Source organism: Ascidia mentula, chromosome 7 (genome assembly GCF_947561715.1).
Source record: "Ascidia mentula chromosome 7, kaAscMent1.1, whole genome shotgun sequence".
Classification (NCBI taxonomy): domain Eukaryota; kingdom Metazoa; phylum Chordata; class Ascidiacea; order Phlebobranchia; family Ascidiidae; genus Ascidia; species Ascidia mentula.
The window spans coordinates 5,817,978-5,839,741 of record NC_138572.1 but is presented as its reverse complement, the minus strand read 5'-3'; the positions used below and the strand labels follow the sequence as shown (position 1 = coordinate 5,839,741).

At 38.5% G+C, this 21,764-nt stretch overlaps 3 protein-coding genes across 5 annotated transcripts; 2 read left to right on the top strand and 1 right to left on the bottom strand.

Moving 5' to 3' along the window:
• Window positions 1-747: 747 nt before the first annotated feature.
• Window positions 748-2,639, bottom strand: LOC145909392 (baculoviral IAP repeat-containing protein 7-B-like). The gene is made up of 8 exons (XM_082996782.1): window positions 2,524-2,639; window positions 1,831-1,921; window positions 1,642-1,712; window positions 1,429-1,566; window positions 1,277-1,376; window positions 1,122-1,199; window positions 980-1,065; window positions 748-770 (listed from the first exon to the last, which is right to left on the bottom strand). The coding sequence occupies exons 2-8, from the start codon at window positions 1,872-1,874 to the stop codon at window positions 748-750; spliced, it is 540 nt and encodes a 179-aa protein (XP_082852908.1). The 5' UTR covers window positions 1,875-1,921; window positions 2,524-2,639.
• Window positions 2,640-9,382: 6,743 nt separating this feature from the next.
• LOC145908276 (E3 ubiquitin-protein ligase XIAP-like) lies at window positions 9,383-15,440 on the top strand. Of its 3 annotated transcripts, XR_014402978.1 has the most exons (9): window positions 9,383-9,607; window positions 10,286-10,415; window positions 10,651-11,116; window positions 11,530-11,695; window positions 12,099-12,198; window positions 12,678-13,127; window positions 13,416-13,558; window positions 14,117-14,365; window positions 14,607-15,440. XR_014402978.1 is itself a non-coding variant. In XM_082995521.1 (8 exons), exons 1-8 carry the CDS (start codon window positions 9,460-9,462, stop codon window positions 14,293-14,295), a joined length of 1,776 nt encoding a protein of 591 aa, XP_082851647.1. In that variant the 5' UTR covers window positions 9,383-9,459; the 3' UTR covers window positions 14,296-15,440. The 3 variants fall into 3 exon arrangements, 2 of the variants coding, with proteins under 2 accessions (XP_082851647.1, XP_082851646.1); XM_082995521.1 differs by having other exon boundaries at window positions 14,123-15,440; XM_082995520.1 differs by having other exon boundaries at window positions 14,117-15,440.
• Window positions 15,441-17,104: 1,664 nt separating this feature from the next.
• On the top strand, window positions 17,105-19,485 carry LOC145908775 (beta/gamma-crystallin-like). Its single transcript, XM_082996108.1, has 3 exons — window positions 17,105-17,161; window positions 18,532-18,653; window positions 19,027-19,485. The coding sequence occupies exons 1-3, from the start codon at window positions 17,153-17,155 to the stop codon at window positions 19,151-19,153; spliced, it is 258 nt and encodes an 85-aa protein (XP_082852234.1). The 5' UTR covers window positions 17,105-17,152; the 3' UTR covers window positions 19,154-19,485.
• The last annotated feature ends 2,279 nt before the right edge of the window (window positions 19,486-21,764 follow it).

Here is a 21,764-nt window from a genome sequence, read left to right as displayed (position 1 = left end):
GAAAGCACTAGGGGGTTATTCCCCTCGAGGTAACGCGTTTCCTCGTATTTTGCTGACTTGCTGTTTCCGTTGCGCTTTGTTTATTCCATTAAGTTTAACACGTGTCAGGTAAAAGCTTTTTTCTCATCAGTAAAAAATACTTATTGTGACACCTGTTTTTGGAGATTGGACATATATGTGATTTTGGAAAGTTAGAAAACACCGCAAGTAAACCTTGGCCTTAACCGCCATAAACCTTTGGGGAAAACCCATGGGTTGGTACCGCGCCGACGCGTATCTCGGCTGTACATTTGCTCGGGCCCAAAGTAAATTCACAGCAAACAAGTCGTAGAGTCAATCATACATTGCTGGATTGTGAACATTTTAATAAATAAAACCAGCGGAAAATGGAAGTAAACAATGTACAAGCAGAAAGCAGAACTCATAACGATACATACATTATATTTGCTTCGTTTACATTAATGGCAATTTTCACCGACATTTTCTCACAAAGAAAACACAATCGAAGCAGAATGCTTTTGTTTGTCGCATAGCAAATGAAAACAATTATTCTTCTTGAAGCAAATGTTCTTGACAACGAATTTTCACAAAAGGGTTTTTGGAATGCATATATTTCATATTTTGAGACACGCGAGCAAAAAAAATTTTCTACGAGCATAGTTTTGGATAACAATATGAAATTTCAATAGCTACCAAGATAAATGCCATTTTTACATAACAAACACATGGTTGTCTTCATGTCGTAGACTAAGAGTCACTTCTGTATGTTACTGTCAAGTGACGACAGGGTATTAGCATACCTCATGGTCAACAAAGACTTAGTGATCCCTGGGGCGATTCTTCTATGTCATGTGTCTGCATAAAACGCTTCTGTGTTTTCTTTCTACAGCACAGTAACTTGCAGCAAAACAGTCGTATTACGGGTTATGGTCAACGTTTGCATAACGCGTCCCAACATTCAATACATAGTATGTCTTACCTTGGTCAGACTCAGGTGGGTAAATGGCAGTGTCTGGTCTGGCAAAAGGGTTGAAACCTCCCGTTTGATTTGGGCCAGGATGCAACCTAAAGTTTTGCATAATGTTTCAGAAAAAATTTAAAAGTTTTTTTAAAACGTCTACCTAGACTCGTTTGTCCTGACGTTGGGATTAATGTGTTGTACGAACGCCAAACCTTTGGTCTGAATCAGGAATTCACATCTGTCAATTAAGCCGACCATGTTATTTGCATTTCATTCCACGAAACAAACCATACTTCAGGAACATTTAGAACTTACAAGGGATATAACCTGGCATGTTCAAACCAAGGATCGTCGTGTTGCCGCCAGTTGATAAAATCTCCATTACAATACCAACATACAGTCTCACCGTCAGCATCTAAAATGTTAGAAAAGTTAGCTAAGTAACTAAATTGTCGTCAGAAGCGAACCATCATAGTAGAGGCCGCATTCTGCCAGTCGCCTTGGCGAATGCGGACCTGGCCATCCTCGAGTAAATGTTCTTAATCTGTCTTCAATATCTCTCATTTCAGGGTGCCGTGGAGAAAGGCAAGGAAACCGCTGCAATTCTGTAATTATGTTAACATTTAATCAACTTCAAGTATTTATTTATGTAAAGAAGCGGTCTAAAATAAAGCACTAACCTCTTGCTCTACGTCTGTTTCCATTGGTATTTAGAGAGGGAAGTGCACCATTGCTGTAACCATGATTTGCGCTGTAAAGAAAATATATTCCTTTCGCATTAATATGTTTGAATGTATTAAGTCTTGGAGTGCACAAAATGTCACAAGCTTAACAACACGTCAACTGTTCATGGTTTGCCGTTCACATACTTTTGTCTGTCTCTTGGGGAATTCTCGTTTCTGAGTGTTGGCATGGTAGGTGGCGTGGAAGACTGCACACAAGTTCTTCCAGAGGTACGAACTTTGTCATATGCAAAACGATGTTTAGTTTGCTGGACGTGAATTTCAGGTTTTGCGTGTACTTTTAACACCACCACTTATTCGGTAACATTGTTTTATACTTGTTTTATTGTTAGGTCAGCTTGTAGCAAACTAAGTTTAGCAAATATTGTGCTACTTTTGCTGCCAGACATATAAAATAGGACTGCTCCTCTGGCATAAATTATTGTATTTATATTTCAAAAGTTTTGTCTTCCATAGAGCAAGACTTTATTAACAACGCAGTTCAAACTCCACATCCATAAAACAGCGGATGTGTAAATGATAAAGAACAATGTGTATATTTTCCGGAAGTATACAACAATTTGTTGTAACTGTTGCGCCTCCCGATGTGTGTTTTTTACCCTATCCCATAATTTCACAAGCGGTACTAGCATGCCCCTTTTTTCTTTTTGTGACTTTGAATGTTGTGTTGTTTAAGTCTGAATTACGATGTTAAACCCTGATGAAGTCTTGCTGTATAGCAGACGAAACGTCGAAAGAACAAAGTACGTTTATTTATGCCAGAAGGGCGGTCCTGTTGAAACTAACAACCAACTAAAATTTTATTAGGGAAATATGAACCTGGCTGTGGTGTTGGATTGTGGCGTCGATGTCGGTGACAATGCTGGTGTCGTTGTTCACGGAGTTGAAGAATATCATGTACAATTTCATTTGTGGATGTGTACCCCGTTCCTACTGTGTTTTGGCGGCTACAAAAACAAAAACATTGGACAATAATATGCTATTATTCTATTTGAATAATTACAGAACCCGAAGATACCGCTTGGGCGAAATTAATATTTTCTAATACTTCCTAATCAAAGATCGTCCGCAATATTTCGTTGAACCATGCCAAGATAATTTGCCATAGCTATGCAATGAGTTACTATTGTATTCCTCGAATAAAAATACAAAATTGGCTGACAGAAGCTCAAAGGCGCCAAAAAAAATCGCTCGCTCAAGCGAACGGAGCGCTCGAAGGCGATTGGCTGACAGGAAGTTAAAACGCCAAAAACAATCGCTCTCTGTTATGCAATCATTTGTAAATGCAGCAGCACGATTTCATAGCCCTGAAACGTAAAACTAGCTCAATGGCCATTGTCGCCATTTGACTGCGCCAAATCGAATATGCGATGAAACTACCTCGTTAGCTCAGCCTATACGCATACACTTTTTCAACAAAACAAAACGCAAAATTGGACATAGCGTTTAAACATTAACCGGATGTACAGACATAAGTACACAGTTGTTCCAACTTGACGTAGCAGTCACCCAGCGGGCAACAAGTGGTGCTGTGACTTATTTTGACACATTCAAAAGCACCACAGACTTAAAACCAAACGCCACCACGCGGGAAGAAAGCAGCACTAACCTCACTAAATAAGACTCTCCCGTACATTCGCTTGTCTGGCTTTTTTATGTGCCGAGGTGAAACAGAACAGGCCGCCGTTGAAGAGCACAACAATACCCAATTTAGTTATTTTTATCTCACATTTAAACCAGGAGAAAATATACGTTGACACTGTCAACTTCTATTGTCACGTGTATCACGGGACTGTGGTTTAAGTTAGTGGAGTTCATATTGATGCAACAAGAAAAAACGTTTGTAACATCTTTAAAATGTAACCATGTGGGTATGTTTAAAACTGATTTGCAAGGAAAGCTAAATCAGTAAATTAATTCAAGAATGCTTAAAGTGCATATGCCACGTAAAAATAAAACATGCTAATAATCAAACTAAAAGTTGTTCATAACTTGAGAACATTTTTGGCGAAAAAGGTAGCTTGATACCGCGACTGGTTTCTGAGATACAGCTGATCAAAGTCGGTCTTTTGCCGCTGCAAACGAAATCGTGCGAAAGCGAGATATTGTTGCGTGACGTCATAGAAGGCGCTTCGGTCGTGCGCGAGTGCTGGCAGCAAGCCTCATGCATAGGAATGGAAAACATTGTAAAACTGGTTTAGCATAATATTGCATTAAACAGGGGACAAAAAAGTGAACAAGTGAAACATACGGATTTTATGTTAATTTACGCTGAACACAGATGGCCGATGTTCGAGCTATTATGTCTTATTTAGTTGTGTAATAATAAAACAGTTACTGGGACAGGGTGTTCTTGTTGTTAATTAGGGACAAATAAGCCTTTGGTTTATGACGTCACAATGACATATTTTTGTGTGATGCTAGACCCTGTCCTGACCTTTATGGTAACGTAATCTGTGGATTCTCTTGTGTTTGAAACTATTCGATATCTGCAAAAAAGGCGCCTTCTCCTATCTAAACAATGCATTGTTTCGACGCGAGTGCCTTGTGTGATGTCATTTTCTCCTCAGCGCAAAAGGTTTAGGATTTTTGGTCGCCGTTACTTTTCGTGCAGTTTTCTATATTTTTTAGTTGACGTAGAGCCGCAAAACTTTGGATATATGTTTGTTGTAGATGTACCTTTAGTTTTACGCAAAGTTGTCATGGCCGTGTCATATGCACTTTAATCAGTAAAGTAATTAAAAAAAAAAAAAAATTGGTTTATTTTAGTTTAGTCGCTGTGATTGTTGTGACACTAAAGCACCTCGTACTTCAGACCAAAGCCACCACGCGGGAAATACCCATGGGACAGCACCGGCAAACTTCGTATCTCTGCCGTGCATTCGCTTGTCTGGCCTTTTTTTATCAGAACAGGCCGTCGCTGAAGTTGCGCAACAATATCAAATTTAATTATATTTACAGCCTCATTTTACTACACAAGATTATCACCTGCCTTTTTTGTTCCGAAACAGCAAATGAAACGCGTTCTCGTAAGCTTACCAAAACAGCTTCCACGAAAAGCTTGTGTTTTGAATGCGTTCATTATATACGTTTAACCCGTAGGTGGCGCACAAGCACCAACCAATCCCGTTTGCGTAACAGCATGAAAAACATTTGAATCATGTCATTTCAAGCAATTCTTTAACTTTCCAACTTCTTTTAAAAGTATATGAACGTGAGCATTAATGTAATCTAGTGAACGCATCACTTAAGTTATAAAAGCAAGTTACTACGATATGCCTTAAACATACATTTTTGATTTTAAGTACTTAAGAGTAATGCAAAAGTGTACCGGAAATCTGTTCTTAGTCAATCATGAGTTTAGGTGTCAAATACAAGCTTAAAGGTAAATCACCCACGCGAAAATATAGCGAAACTGAATTCCGACTGAACTACGCTATCATTGCGACACTAACCCTGTTCACATGGCCAAGTCGACTTGAGCATCAAGTCGACTCGTGACCGGGTCACGTGATTTTCAAATTCGACGCGCGAAAACGACGAATTTACACGGGGCTTTTAAGTCAGCTTAAGTTAAGCTGTCTCGGGCTGACAGGCAGTAAATTCAGCCTCTGTACTAAATAAATTATCAATATTTCTAATCAAGGCATGCAGAGAAAAGTTATTGGCAGTTAGTTTACGCAAATGCTTGCTGCAAATTGGTCCTTGATTATAATGTGAGTTTACTTTGCCAGATATAATAGATGATTAAACTAAAAGGCTGCATTTTCCTGGAATGTGTTCACAACAACACCATGGTAAGAGTATTCAAGTGAAAATTTCATGTTTAGTAGTATTAATTATCTCTGTCCTTCTTCACAGGATCCTTTTCAGAAGCTGTCTAATCCCGTAATCCCAGATACAATTGAGTGTCAGAAAAGGCTGAATGGAATGTTTCATAGCAGCCCAATGTTAATTAAATTGAAACAAATATACAGAAGATGTGATAGTTACATAACATAAACTTGTGTCATGGCATTCTTGTCATATTCGTTTTATTTTGACAAACAGAAAAGGTTTACATAAGCCTGCTTTTGTATTTTATGGTTGATTGTTGTTCACATAATCCTTGCATAAATAAGATGCAGTAACCTAAATATGAATAAACAACCAGTTTGCATTGACTTGTTATATTATAGCACATCCAGCAGCAAATGAAAACAGTTAACACAAGTGCATTCTTCTTTCAAGCAAGTGTCAGCATTCCTGCAATGCATTTGTTTCCTTCAGGTCTCCAAAATGCAACTTAGGTCCTCAAAACGAATGCTGCTTGTTTGTATCTTGATGCTTGTACAATTCATTTAACACTTGCGCAGTATTTATCAAATTTAACTCGAGTAAGCACATCCTTCTCGCCCCTGCAGCATAGAGCATACTCACGTAGTTGTACTAGAACTAGTTTATTACTTTCAAGGTTTATTGTAAACAGCAAACCCTCAACGCACAACCTCATAAACAAATTACCTAATCCTAACTTCTTCGCGGCACTTGTCGCAACTGGGTTTAAGCTGACTTAATCGCTTAAGCTGTCCCGTAAACCACTCTCCGCGTTAGATCGAAGGCTGAGACGGCTTAAGACGCTTGCCTTTTTCTCTTCGCCGAAAACGAGAGAGTCGGATCGGCGAGTCAGCTTCGAAGCCGTCTTAAACCGTCATGTAAACTGGGTTACAGGCAAGTTAATTAAATAGAAGCAAGAGTAAAAGAGATTATCAGTTAATACAATTCAAAATTAAAATTCAAGTACTTCAAAAGTGTACGCATATATTGGAATAAAAATTACACTTTGATTAATCTTACAGTCACATATGCGAGAAATACGTATGTACATTAAAATCCAAATTGTTCAACAACAACTTCATCTCTAACAATTATCTAATGACTTAATACATAGCGAATAGTTCTATAGCTTGTAAAATATACGACCACAACAACTTTCTGATCCTGACTCAGAACTACTCACTAACAAGATTCAATACTTGTACCTTGTCTGTCTACGAGCTTTTTGTGAAAACTAAGATCTAAGAGCACCATGTGTTGCAAAAGACTACAGCCTTTGGAACGGCTGTTTTCATTCTCCCGATTTTAAGCGAACGGAGCGCTTGAACGCGATTGGCTGGAAAGGGCGCCAAAAAGAATCGCTCACTGTGAAGCGAACAGCGCTCGTCGATTGGCTTAAAGAGCTCAATCTCGCTTTGAAGCGAACAGCGCTCGTCGATTGGCTGAAAAGAGTTCAAGGCGCCAAAAAAGGAATCGCCCGCTTTTGAGCGAACGGAGCGTTCGAAGACGATTGGCTGACAGGGAGTCAAAGCGCCAAAAAGAATCGCCCTCTGTCATGTGACCATTTTCCAGGACTAAAATGCAGCATCAGGATTTCATGACGCTGAAACGTATAACTAGCTCAATGGCCATTGTCGCCGTTTGACCTCGCCAAAGCATGCGATGAAACTGCATCTTTAGCTCAGCCTATACGCATACACTTTTTTAATAAAACAAAACGCAAAATTGGACATAGCGTTTAAACATTAACCCGATGTACAGATATAGGTACACAGTTGTTCCAACGATATATAACATCATAATGTAATGTTAAATTCAGAAAAATAAAAACAAAATTTAGTGCAGTTACTCTGTACATTCTGTAACAAACGTTTAATTGTGTGTTACGTAGCGAATCAGGTAAGATTTTTGCTTTATTTGACGTAGCGGTCACCCAGCGGACACGAGTGGTGCTATGACTTATTGTGACACATTCAAAAGCACCACGGACTTAAAACCAAGCGCCACCACGAGGGAAATACCCATGGGACAGCACCGCTGAAACTCGTATCTTTCCCGTGCATTCGCTTGTCTGGCTTTTTTGTGTGCGGAGGTGAAACAGAACAGGCCGCCGTTGAAATAGCGCAACAATACGAAATTTAGTTATTTTTATCTCAGATTTAAAGCAGGAGAAAATATACGATGACACTGTCAACTTGTATTGGTATGTCACGTGTGTCATGGGACTGTGGTTTAAGTCAGTTGAATTCATATTGATGCAACAAAACATTTGTAACGTCTTTGAAATTTAACCATTTGGGTATGTTCAAAACTGATTTGCATAGAAAGCTAAATCAGTAAAGTAATTCAAAAAAAAAACAATATGGATTATTTTATACGTGCAAAAAAAGCCATAATATTGGAGATGCAGCTCTCCTGGATTACTTTAGTGTATATTTACAGCCTCATTTCACTACACAAGATCATCACGCGCCGTGTTTTCCGCGAAACAGATAAAAAAAACGCAATCGTTAGGGAGTGCTGACCAACAGTAAAAATCTGAGTTTCATCCTCGCAGTTAAACACGGTTATTGTGACTTGATGACTCACACATGATCGTCACCTAATGTAACTGGTACTAGCTACCAGGTAACGTTGTATGGGACTAAAAGTGATTCATACATCAAATGTTTCCCTGTGACCACGCCAATCTGTCGCAATCATATCACGATAAACAACGTGGTTGGTGCCAGTTGAAATAGTTGTTTCAACGGAGTGGTTCGTTGAAAAGTTTTGAAGAGGTTGAGTACAAAATATGATTCCAGCAATGTTAAGGAGTCCATGCAATAGTCTGAGTAAAACAACTATTTCAGATTACGAATTCAGACACGCAAAACGGTTGTTATTAAACTTTGAAGATGATGAACGCAACGTTTAGGAGCTTTTTCAGTCTCGTAAGCTAACCAAAAGAGCTCTCACAAGAAGCGTATGTTTGGAACGCGTTCTTTTCTCCGTTTAACCTTCGTAAGGTGGCGCACAAGCACCAGCCAATGCCGTTTGCGCAACAGCATGACAATGCATTTGAATCGCGCCATTCCGCGCAATTCTGGAACTTTCAAACTTCTTTTATAAGCAAGTGTACGCAAGTTTTACGAAATGTAAAGAACGCATCACGGAAGTTATGAAAGCAAGTTATTAAGTTACTACGATATGCCTCAAGCATACATTTGTGATGGATTACAAAACTGAAGCAGTTAAGAGTAATGAAAAAATGTACGGGAAATCTGTTCTTACGTCAATCATGAGTTCAGGTGTCAAATATAACCTTACATAAAGTATAACGTTGTTGTTGCTGCAAGGCATTTTATTTTTTATTAGTCTGTTATTCTGGCACATTAAAACGTAACTTGTGTTCACCGACGTTTCGCCTGTTATCGAACAAGGCTTCCGCAGGGTAACCTTAAAGGTAAACCACCAACGCAAAAATATAGCGAAACTGAATTCAGAAGGAACGACGCCATCATTGCGACACTGTAGAATTTAATTAAATAGTAACGAAGCTGAGAGACTAACAGTTACAATTGAAAATTAAATCATTCAGGTGATTTAAAAAGAACTAATGCAGCTGGTAGTATAATGATACAGATAGTTGGTAAAGGCATTGTTATTTTTTATCCCCTTCTCGCTGTTTTCTTTATAACGCGATAGCGATTTCGAAACGAAGTTTGAAAGGTGGAGTTTGAAAGGTTTGTTAGCGTGGGCAGCCTGGTTGTCGTTGTAAAAGCGTAATTTATTAGTTTCTGTGACAAGGAGAAATTTTTGTGTTTCATAACAACAAAGTCTGCCTTGTAGCTCAAATTTGTCCGAAAATTATTTCAGAAGTACTTACAACGGGTATGGTAATAGTAACCATTTGTAAGTCATTTAAAATCAAAAGACGGACTGACCGGACACGAAAACATGAGCCTTCTACCCCCCCTTAGCCGGCACGCATCTGAGACCTATCTCTACCAACCAGAAGAAGAGGATAGGTTTGAACCCGAAACTCCCATCTCCAACCTTAGTTCATTGAATATCTCCAACCTGTTCTCCGACAACCCCCCAAACGGTTCGAATTTTTAATATTTTCCTGTAAAAGTGATAAGTTTTGGTGATATGATGAACACAGTTTGCGTTGTAACCGTCCGCGAATACGGCTTTAAACAGTTTCTTAGTATTGAATATCGTATTCAAAGTATAGCAAGCTCCAAGTTCTTTGTACACAATTTTATTATGCATAACACTAAAAATGTAAACTCAAAGTGGGTATGATTTTTATGTGCAGTAAATTTTGAAGAGTGAAATATACGTGGCATCAGAATTCTGAAGTTAAAATCGAAATGTGAATGTTAGTGTTCATCGTATGGTTTAAATTAAACAGACATGACGTGGTGTCTGAGCATGCCACCATAGTCACGTAGACATATACTAGGAGTTGAGAAAAACGCTATGAAGTAACAAAGTGTTTTTATTTTTGAACTCAATCCTGTTGTCTTTTATTGGAGTTAGTTACACCGTCATTCATACTTAATATTATAGAAGTATTAAAACACATAAATAGTTTATTATAGATTTACTCTGGTGAAAATGATCATGTATTGATTATATGATAACATAGGCGACTGTTATTACATTACACCATAGGCAACCGTTATTACGTCGTCTGAAAAATCACCATAATATCGGCCCAGTAAAACCACCCACGCGTGGGCCATGTCCGACATCTCATGTGATTATTTATCAACAGATTATCCCTATCACGATGAGATGTACAGGCTTTCAACGTTTGAAGATGCGATGGAAGGATTGGACGGAACGATACTCTCCAGATGCGGATTTTTCTATGATTCAAGACATCGCAATGTAGAATGTTTTAGGTAAGGTGGTTCCACAAAGGGAGTTGCTATTATGTCACAAGGCTCACAGGCTTCTTTTTGCTGTGCGAAAGCATAGTATTACTTCTGCGTTGCTATTGTATGTCGTTTTAATAAATAAATGATACGGTATTTTTTACTGTATCATTCCTCCTTTGTGGGCTGTTTTATAACTCCTTTGTGGGCTGTTGTATTTTCTTTTGAAGCAAATATAGAAACTATTATTACCGTTTCTTAGTTGTCACGTACGTCATCGCTTTACGAACCGCGAAGACATCTCTCTTTACCGCCATCTGGCGACGTGCGATTTTGCGAATGGAAATCCGACTCAAAACGTTCCTCGTTCATTGAACAACAACCGCGGAAGAACCAGCGCCTCCGTATCAGCAGCTAGAGAGACGGCAGTTCGAATACGTAGCGGTTTAAACAGCGGGAGATCTTCGCGAAGACAAGTAAATAGTCCAAGAAGATCTCAAACTCCTCGTGAAGACCAAAGTTATCGGTCACAAATTGAAGAAGAGCAACCTGCTAATCGTGGAGGTGGGGGAGGAAGAGGGCGGAACTTGGAAAGATTCGATCATTCACCGAGAGACAGAAGAGAGGTAGCTCCGTCACCTCGACCAAGAATTGAGGAAATTCCCAGGAACACGAACCAAGTGAACCGAAACCAAAGCGCTTCCTTTTCGAGGAACTTCGATTTGCGAGTAAATAAGAAATATGCCATGGATTTTTTGTTACTAAGTTTACTTCGTTCACAGCCAGGAAACATTCAGCACTTAAACTCTAAAAGAAAATTTTGTTTTATGCCCGTTAAAAGAAAATGTTGTTACACAAAAAAGCAAAGCCCTTTTCGATATATATTTTCCTGAGGTACCGTATTCACTAATATATCAAACTGCCCTTTGTCTCCACGAAACTACGTTGCAACCATAAAGACAGTACAGTTCATTTTATAACGCTGGTTTATATGTGACCAGGCTGTAAACAAAATTGAATTTTTGTTTGAAGTCCATGTTTGGGCACCAGACAAACATTCTTTTTATGGTTAACATTGCAACATTTACAGTCCATAAATATTTGAAACGACCTCTAGTCTGAATGTATTTTCAACCTTTAGACTCCGGACGAGCGGAACCGAGAAGCTCAGTTCCCTTGCCGGAATCCAAGACATCCTCATATGAGAGACGTGGAAGACCGTGTCCGAACATTCAGCCGGGGTTGGAGGCCTTTTAGTACCGAATGTTCTCCAAGGGAAATCGCAGAAGCAGGGATGTTATATGTCGGTAAGTATATTGGAATATGAACAGATATTCGTCCCTTCGAACAATTTGTTTTTGTGTCATCCAATTTATTTGAAAAAATGCATCACGAAGTTTAAATGCAATACTGATATAGGGTATCTAAACGTTCAATGGCCAAAGGTGGTTTCAGGCTTATAATAGTAGGTTTTGAAACGGTGTGAGAAATGTTGACTAGCTTTAGTATGTATAACACACAGAGTATAAATATATTAACAACCATTATTTTGGTGATTTTTAAAGGTAAAACCTTTGACAACCCATCAAAGCATTTTGCTAATACTTTTCTTACATTTTTGTGATGTACATGTAGAAAGTTAGGTTTTATTGATCTTTCTTTAATTGCAACAAGTAACACCGCAGGCATAAAGTTATGCAACCTATGTAGGTCCAGACGACGAAACAGTATGTTGGTACTGTGGAGGCGGTTTAGAAAACTGGGAGCCACAAGATAACCCATGGGAAGAACATGCTAAATGGCATCCGGTGTAAGTACAACAGTGTTTAATTTTAAAACTTTGATCGTGGGACTAGTAAACACGGTTGGTTGTCGTGTGAAGCGATCAAATAGAAAGGGAAGGGAGCGGTTCCCTTCGCTTTAATGGTTTTGGTACTTTCCACTTTAACCAACGCAACTTTACCAACCTTACCTGAACAAACAGTGCGAACAATTCTTAGAATCACAGAAGCACTTGAGTATTGGACACCACTCTGACATATCCTATTACATATTTATGAAACAAAATGCCTTGCCGCTTTACCAAATATCATACCACTTGTCCATACAGCCACACATTTTAGTAATCAGACTTAGTCATCCATGATAAGTGAGCAACTGTGTCCACTTCTTTCACCCTGTTTATTCAAGCATGGAAATGATCAGTGAACTAGGGTTTTTCCTCCTAGTATTCAAGCGTGTTAAAATAACCTCAATCAGTCGAAAAACACGGTTGTCTTACATCGTTAGGTGCGAATACCTCCTCCAGAAGAAAGGAACAGAATACGTTCAACGCATCAACCGTCAAAATTTAAGGATGCCAATCCGCAACATCTCCACTACTGGGGGAACAAGAAGTTCCTCAAGGAGAAGTCCAACCACCAACACCACCACATCATCATCAAGAGGAAGTTTTCGACCTTCTTCCCCGCCTCCGGACTTCCAGATCTTTCCTCCCGTTTCCTGGGAACGCACGGAAACAAGGTCACCTGGAGGTCATATTAGGACTGAGTACAGGGGCCCGGGACTCCATGTAAGCATGAGTACTACTGAGGAACCGCAACATATACGGGGCTACACGAATTCGACCACAAGACGAAGGGATATGGATGAAGTAGCTCGTGCCCTACTTTCAACGACTGCGACATTAGTTGGTCAAATGGGGTTCTCACAACGAAACATCGAAGCTGTTACAAGAAGGTGAGATACATTTTTAGGCCAACAAGGTGGTGTCGTTAAACAAACGAAAAGCGCCGTGGCAGCCAAAGTACACAAAAAAATTTGTCTAAATCTGCAAAATGCACTTAAATCACACACACTTTGGTATACAACTAATACTCAATCAGAATGACAAGGTTTCGTGATTGGGACCCAAATTGAATCGTGATCAGGAAAAAGTGCCTGATCGACTGAATCTAAACGGAATTGCACATTAAAATCTCATCTATACAGCAATTGAAAACTATATTTACTTGTTTGGATTTTCAGGCGATTAAACACAGTCGGTACTATGTACAACTCGGTGACTGATTTTGTGGATGATCTTCAAGCATACGAAAATCAGTTATCTACAGAAAGGCCTCAAAGTACTACACGTGAAGTACAGTCGGGTCCAGAGGTGGTTTTTGAAGGTGCGCAAAAAATAGATACCAATGCTTATTTTTCAATGTGTTTTTATAGAACTGTTTAAAGTGCGTCGCACACAATGCCATGTATTTAGACAAGGAAATTGTTTAATATTCGATTTCCTATAGAATACATACAAGTTAAAATAGAAATACATGAATAAAAAGTAGGAATATCGAAAATATAATGATTAACGTGACTCGTTTATTTCCTGAAGTAAATCGCTGCTCTGAAACTTGGCACTATTATGTCAAGTTGACCAGTACTAAGAAACAAATAAAATACACTTCAGACTGACCTTAGCAACTAACCTTTAGTTCCTTGTGAAAAGAATCCGATTAAAACGTCACACAAAATACGTGCTTGTGAATTGATTCTGGGAATCGTTTAACCTAATTCTTGCTTTGCATTTTTTATAGACACCGATGATGCTTTTAACAAAGCGATCATATATTGGTCTGATTAAAACAGACTGACATATTTCAGACTGAAACAAAAGTTTCTGAGATAGTGGGCACTAAATACGTAGTAACAAAAAACTAACTCACTTCATCTTTTTAAAGTTTCAGAAGAAAGTGGAGGAACCCGACAGTTGTGTTTTGTGTGTGAAACACGTCAGAGTAACACGGTGTTTACGCCATGTGGACATTTTACAACTTGCTGGAGGTGTGCGGAGAGTTTGGAGCGCTGCAATCGCTGCGGTTCCAGGATCGAAAACAGAATTCGGGCTAGAAGAGAATGAGTCGGTGACTATGCACTGTCTGGCAGTGCATAGTGTGTTGGTACTGAAGCACCACAACAGAGCCAAGTCGGTATGTGCGATCCACATGGTTATCTATAAAGCATAGAAACCTGTGCCGTTAACGGTCGCGTGTAAACAAAGCAACCACGTGTTTGTTTTGGTCATAAATGGAAATTGAAACACTATAACACTAAATTGTTCCGATAATGTTCGCACAGATTTTTATGTTCCACCTACATGTGAATCACAAATACCGACCTAGCTGTGTTATGGTGCTTTGGCACCTTCCCTGTATGTGTGTGTCGATGCAGGGCGTTGGGGTTTGTCCGGTGGAAGTTTGATGAAACAATCTTGAAACAATTCAAAAAAGTTGGATTCTGTGGATTATTGAGCAAAAGTGTAAAAAGAAGTCACCAAAACAATGTACATAAATTCTCTCTGGGATTTGCATTTGTTTATACTCGAAACTTTAAACTTCTAAAATCTTAAAAAAATGAATCCTTATACTATCTGTAGAAAATGTCTGTTTTTTCCTGTAATTCAGGACTTTTTTGAAGCTTCCTCCCACCATTACCAAGTGATGTTCATTGTTTTTTGCAATGTTTTCATGTTACTGCACAAATCGGCGTATTTCCCACCTAACCATTTTATTTGTGTATAAATTACTGTATAAAAATGTATCATTGTTCGTTCTATGCTTGCAACATAGCAACAAACCTCAGTTCTGCGATTTAACGAGGCTCATCTGTTGAATGCATACTTTAAATGAGTAATGGATTGAAATTGGTAATTGGTTGCCTATAGTAGGTTGTAAAAAATCCTAATACTATGCAGTGTAAATTCTTCTTGCTAACACAAAGTTTATGAATATTACCATATACAATACTGTTAACGCATGCTTTTTATTAATGAGCTTTTCAATTGGTTTTAAATTTCCTTAATTTTTACCATATCTTTGCACGATTTTCTGCATTCTTAATTCATTTTGAATGTCAAATGCTTGGTCTTCATCGTCGCCTGGTGATCGTATGTTTCTATTAGTACGCCACATATGGCAGTAATGACAAGATTTTCACATAAAAAAAAGGACGACTGTTCAAACAAACAGTGAATCTAAAAATAAAAAAAGCGGGTTTATTGACTTTTTCGACCTGTGTCATCGTGCAATTGTTTCAAACGTACGTTTTAGAAATGGAAGGTGAAACTTCGGTTTCAACATATTACTTATTGGCTTATCACCAGAAAAGCACCATTTAGAACTGATATTAATCCTGGCAACTACAGTAGTAACATATGTTATTAAAAGAATAAACACCAAGTAAAGCTTTAAACTTTTTAGCAAATTGAGGTCCGTTCGACGTGGGACATTCCTTGCCTATTTTAATTTACACGGTCGCATTTCATTAAAAATGCATTCAAAGAAAAGAACGGTTCGGCTTTAGAAAGAGGCGAAAAGCTTTCTAAACATGTTAGGCGGTCAATCGTTACGATGACGTGACGGATGGAACGGACAACAAAGCTATAGAGTCGGCTCGCACGTCGTATCAATTTGTTCCGTTGCACCCGCGTTAGTTTATTAGTTCATTCACGCTTTTATAGTATTTGGCGGCGCGTAAATTTTATCAGTTTTGACGATGCTCAAGAAACGTTTTCAAAGCTCCGCACATTGTTGCCAACATTTTGGAGTATTTTTTGGGGGGGTGATTTTGCGGGTTTGTAATGCTTAGATATGTGCCACAGTCATAACTGTTTTAACCTAAATCTTAATCTCGTTCTCGTTCTTGGTTTGATACAGACATAAAATAATGTAAAACCCCTCGCTCGTTGGACACAGACAAAGCTTTAAAAATAAATATAATTTTACCATGGAAATAAATATACATAGTCTACACATACAAGCAAAATACATAACTTGTAATGTTCTCGCAAATCCGACAGATTTAATCACTTAGCCAGGGACAAAACCCGTGATATGTACGCGCGACAGAGATTAAAACGTTGTTAGCAAGCAATTCTTTGAATAATTTATGCTCTAGCAAGCCCACACACTTGGCACGCACCCCAAATGCAGGAAATTGCGCCCGAAAAAGTTTGACGTGGTTGCCTGAAAATTGGGAGGATATTAGGCCACTGACGGAAGCTTTGTAGCGCTTGGTAGATCACAAACTCGTCCTAGGTTATTTGCCAGATCGCAGCAACTGTTTGGTAACGAAAGTGTAAAAGTGCAAGATGACGTGACAAGAATATGTGAAGTAAAGGAAACAGTTTACCATAGATATAAATTTTTTGCTGTAACCCTGATTGTCCAGCTTACCTCCAGGCATTACGGTTTACACGTCGGGTATCGCGTTTTTCGCTTGCGCGCAGTTTTTAATTCATTTGTCTTTCTTCTCTCGCCCCCTTTTGCATTTTTTACGCGTTTGTGTATGTTTCGTGGCGTTTGCATTTATGCAGTTTGTCCTGATGAAGGTCAATTGCACAACGACCGAAACGTTGACCAAGTAAATGATTTTTGCCAGAAGAGCTTGTAAGCTTACTATAGGAAACATGTTTCAAGATGTCGCGCTATAAGAACTGATCTGTTCAATTAGAATTATCACTGATCGGAGAAGTTTTGAAAAGTCAGATACAGTGGTGTAGAAAATATTACGATGTGTTTAGCAAAGTAGCTTCGAGTCGACTTAACACGCAAAAATATATTATGATTAGATACCGATTTTTTTTTCTATGTCCTGTTAAGAAGTAAAACAGTAACCGTGACACAATAGTGTACACAGAAACCAATCAAACCCTTTTTATTTGCAGAAGCATTTGTTGCTATTTAAATCTGTTGAAGTTCCATACCCAAAGCGCAAGAATGTCCAAGGTAAGCAAGAAATAAAGACAACAATATCTCAAAGATTTGCAGATATATGACTATAGATAGTAAAAGAAAAACAAAGATTCAAACAGCCAGAAAGTGTGTATTTGATTCAGCTTGTCTGCGTTGCCAGTTAACCCAATGATATGTAAAATTGCCCCTACATCCCAGCAAGTTAATTTATAAAAACTGCCACCCTGTGTTTTGACCGATAATCGTAGGGATTGCAATGGTCAATTTACGAATTTGGTGGAACAAAAGTACGAATTATATATTTTAAACCTGTGAATGTAGCACGATGTTCGGTCCAGCTTAGATAATCATCCATAGATTGACACAAAATAATTTTTGCATTGAAAACTCTTGACTGCGTGGTGTTCGAAATGTTGTTATGTCAAATTTATAACGCAGATAAATTTTCGGCACAACTATTTAGGCATTGCAATTTTTCACCCTTGACGTAGTACCAAAACTTTCTTTTGGGAATTCGTAATTCCCGGTCAAGTATTGAAGGTCGTGCGACAATTCGAGGCCTGTATGAACGTAAATAGGAGCCAATTGGCCAGATTTTGCATCGCGCGCTTCCGGTATCCCATGGAAGGAACAGAAATTGCGACCTTGTCCAGTGGCGTCAATGTAGGGATTGACATAAATCAAGTCGCTTTAAGATTCGAGAAAATCAGTTTTATTGTGGAGCGCGAGCGTATGAGTCAGCGGATAAAAAATAAACTTCGAAAGGAAAAACAACAACACGATGTGTTTACTTGGCGATTAAAATGTAGCAGTCCCATATATAGCTCCAGTAACTTAACAACAAAAAGAAATTCTATTTTGTGAATTCGTTTTGTGTTTGTTGAATCCATTGATCCCCACATGGGGTCAAATATATTTATAACCTAACAATTATAAAATCCGATACATACAACGAAGCGACTTGGGAATTTTATGTTAAACTACGTAATTGGACATAACTTTTGCGGGCGAATTTAAAATTGAAATATCGCTAACAAAGTACAGAAGGGCTTCTCAAACTTTTTTGCTTACTACCACTTTAAACAGGTTAAAAAAGTGATTTTGATCTCATAGTCCAACATTGAATTGTCATGAAACGACTGAAAATTTATCACAGTACAAACATATGTTGTAATTTCAGTGATAGTTTGCGACCCATAAAATTCGGCGAGGATATTCTCCACTTCCAGTTTGGGAATTCCTGAGGTCTAGTGTGGGCGCCTGATGACTTGATAACCTTTTTGGTTTGATCGGTGCACATGTCGTTCTATTTATATTGCGTATTGTTCAACTGCGTAGTTGTTTTTTTTTTGCTCAAAATACACATGATTTGATTAGTACAACTGCTATTCACGTATTTGTAGATTATCCTTTACGAAGACAAGAATTTTGGCGGAAGAACGTTGGTTCTCACCGAAGGGGCGAAAAATCTTGAAAAGTTTAAATTCAACGACATAGTTTCGTCCATCAGAGTCGAAGTCGGAAGGTTGGTTAAAGGTTTATTTTCAGAGTTAAGGTATTGTGTAAAAAAATTGCGTTTAAAACCCCCAAATTTTAAACTAATAGGGCAAGTACTAGGAGGGTCGTTAGACCCATTTTTTTTAGCTTTTCCATCAACTGGTATCACGATTCGAATCGTGACCGAATTACGAGTAAAGGAAAAATACTTCTTTTAAACCACTGTATTAAAATTTAAGTCTTTATCAAATACAACGAATTGGATTAGAATTAATAGCACGACTGGCAGTATCTCAAGCAACAGAGTTTTTAGGCCGTTGTAAACGCCTTATACCTTCCTTGGTTGATCTCATCCGTGTTCCGTTCTATTACATTACAACATTCTTTTGTTTCACACGCAGCTGGACCGTTTACGACGACAAAAACTTTTCGGGTCCCAGCTACACGCTCGAGCCGGGGGAATACCCCGAACCGAAAGCGTGGGGCGGCAGAGACGACGAGCTGTCATCCGTTCAACCTTCCCAGTGAACGTAATGGGTTCGCCGTCGAAACACAGAGAAAAAGTGGAACGACGGCGACTGCGATGTGACTCTAAACGTGTAACCATTTGTTTGCGACTTTTGCGCTGCAAACACCCTCAGTTCAAATGATTTGCATTTAATAAAACTTAGGAACACAACTCACAGCTTTGTAAATGTTTAGGACAAACATTTTAGCCCATATAGCTGATATGAAATTCATTTAGCAGACGGATCGATTATTTCTATAATCATTATCGATAATGATTGTGGATGCGATCAATAGGTTTGCAATTTAATTTCACATCATCTATATGGGCTAAATTGTTTGTCAAAAGCGTGCTTGCCATTGTTGCTGAACCTTTATTGTTGAGCTGCAGACAATACACACTGTTTCGAAACACGACGTCTCATCAGTGCAGCTGGTTAACTAACCATTCACAGGTTCATCAACTTTGTGTTACTTCACAGCATACGACGATGCAATGGGCACTAAACTACGTAGAACCACCGGAGACGAACCACTTTCTGTTGTTAGAAATAACAAAATAAATGCAGAAGAATGTACGCGTGAATTTGTGAGATAGATGTTCATAATACATAACCAAAAATGCGTAAATTTGCCAAAAGTGCTTTGATTGGCTGAAAAAACTACTCTGACACCTAGTGACAATAATTTTTTTAAAAATATCCACAGACGACGGTAGAGAGCCAAATATGTGGATATTTTCTGAAGTAGTCTGAGGCTTTAATGTGTGATGACAAAGCACATCTTTTAGTCGTTTATCCACGCAAAAAGTAAAACATTAATACGAAAATAAAATTAAAAAAAATATCTATTCCTTTATTTTCGAAAGATAAAGCATTACTATGGTTACGAATACACTTCTGCGCTGTTATTTGACCATTATCAGTAAAATCAAAAGCGTTTGAAAGTTGTTCTACCATTTGTAACATGTTTATGTGTTTCTGATTGCATAATTGTTCTGATGGATCAGAGTATGTGTAGGAGCGAATCTTCAAGACTTAATAGGTGAACTTGCCATGTGGCATTCTGGAAGTAACAGCAAATCAATATTGGCGTTTAGAGAGTAACAAAAATATGGATAAGTGAGGCTGGTGGTTCATGGACGGCACACGACCTGTGCATTACCGTGACAGCCTAAGAAAAACCTCATTTTTTACCTCATGGTCGACCTAGCATTGCAGAGTTTGTTCATGTCTTGCCTCTGAAATAATATGAACACAGCAACATTTAGTCACTTTTTTGCTATAGATAGACCTTACAAAATTCCCGTGGTCACAGTTGAGAATTTTCTACGGAAAACTAAAAATACCTTTGCGCTATAATTAAACAGGAATGCCATTCTCCCGCAATTCTAAGATTTTTCTTCATTTGAAAGAAAGGGCTTTTAAAAAGTATTTTGATCCTTATTTCAAATAACTATTTTGACTGTATCATTTTAATGTTACATTGGGAATGTTAAATGCAAGCATATGTATGTCACAGACGTTCTGTCGCAATTGTTGGCGCCTACGTAACTGTACAAGTGTGCTTTCACAGTGCAGTTCCTTTCTTTGCAACGTTTATGTTTTACAACTGTGTCTGACATTGAGAAGGTTAGTCTTCGGTTAAAAAGCAAAAGACCAACAATTGGGGATAATTTGTTCGAGATTACCGGGTGTGTTGAATTGATTTACAAAACGTTGCGGAGACTGGATTTTGGCCACAACTGCTCTTGATCAGGTTTCTCATTTCCTATTAAGTGGTTAAAGATTGGCCGGATGAAGCCACTTTACTTTACAAACATGAGATTGGTGATTGATTTCTATGACACTTGTGCGCTTTTCCTCATTCATTTCAACTTCCCAATGCGAATCAGCTTGTCTGTACTATGCTTTCTAACTTACGTTTCAATAAAAAGGGAAACACGTTTCATTTAAATAATGTCGGAGCATGTCGCACTTCAGCAAGCACAACACAGAGTACATTAAGATATTATTGTTGCGTTAGTCATTATTCCTCCACATGTTTCATGGCGTTGTCTGAAGTAAATGGAAGAATGTGGAATCAACGACGCAATCTTGCAAAAAAAATTGATATCGACCCACCAATCGAATTCAACTAGCATTTCAATGGCACGAACCTTGAGGTCCCACTGGTAGTTATTAGAAATCCAAATGACTATAGATTGAAATTCCACACGCGATAGGCGACAAATTAAAACAGCGATGGTTTAATGACACGCACCGACGCACGTTTCTATTAATAGATTATTTCGGCTTGCCAATCACTACCGCTTTAAGTAAATTCAGAAGTGGACAAAAAATATTATGGTGCAGTCACCTGTAGTAAAGGTAAATGCGAAATATTCTTGTGCCACCTTGTGCTTTTTTCCCATTTACACAGAACAATGATTTTCTTACTGGGTGTCACGAAATTGTACATCCCCCCCCCTCCCCCCCTTATATTCGAAGGTCAAAAAACGGTTACAGGCATCGCGAGGCACGTTTCCTGTAGTTAATTAGGTTCTGGTCATTGGATGCAGTCGTTTCGATGCAAATAGCTTTAATGGCGTGAAAATGTAATTATTTAATTAATGTTTCATGGATGGCACTTT

Bases quoted from the DNA above. Each gene is read 5' to 3' on its own strand.
- LOC145908276 (XM_082995520.1), top strand. From the start codon at position 9,460: ATGAGCCTTCTACCCCCCCTTAGCCGGCACGCATCTGAGACCTATCTC. The intron at 10,416-10,650 runs GTAAGGTGGTTC...ACCGTTTCTTAG, and splicing joins CGCAATGTAGAATGTTTTAG to TTGTCACGTACGTCATCGCT. The intron at 12,199-12,677 runs GTAAGTACAACA...TTACATCGTTAG, and splicing joins CATGCTAAATGGCATCCGGT to GTGCGAATACCTCCTCCAGA.
- LOC145908775 (XM_082996108.1), top strand. The intron at 18,654-19,026 runs GTTGGTTAAAGG...TTTCACACGCAG, and splicing joins ATCAGAGTCGAAGTCGGAAG to CTGGACCGTTTACGACGACA.
- LOC145909392 (XM_082996782.1), bottom strand. From the start codon at position 1,874: ATGCCAACACTCAGAAACGAGAATTCCCCAAGAGACAGACAAAA. The intron at 1,377-1,428 runs GTTCGCTTCTGA...CTAACATTTTAG, and splicing joins ATGCGGCCTCTACTATGATG to ATGCTGACGGTGAGACTGTA. The intron at 1,066-1,121 runs GTAGACGTTTTA...GCAAAACTTTAG, and splicing joins GTCAGGACAAACGAGTCTAG to GTTGCATCCTGGCCCAAATC.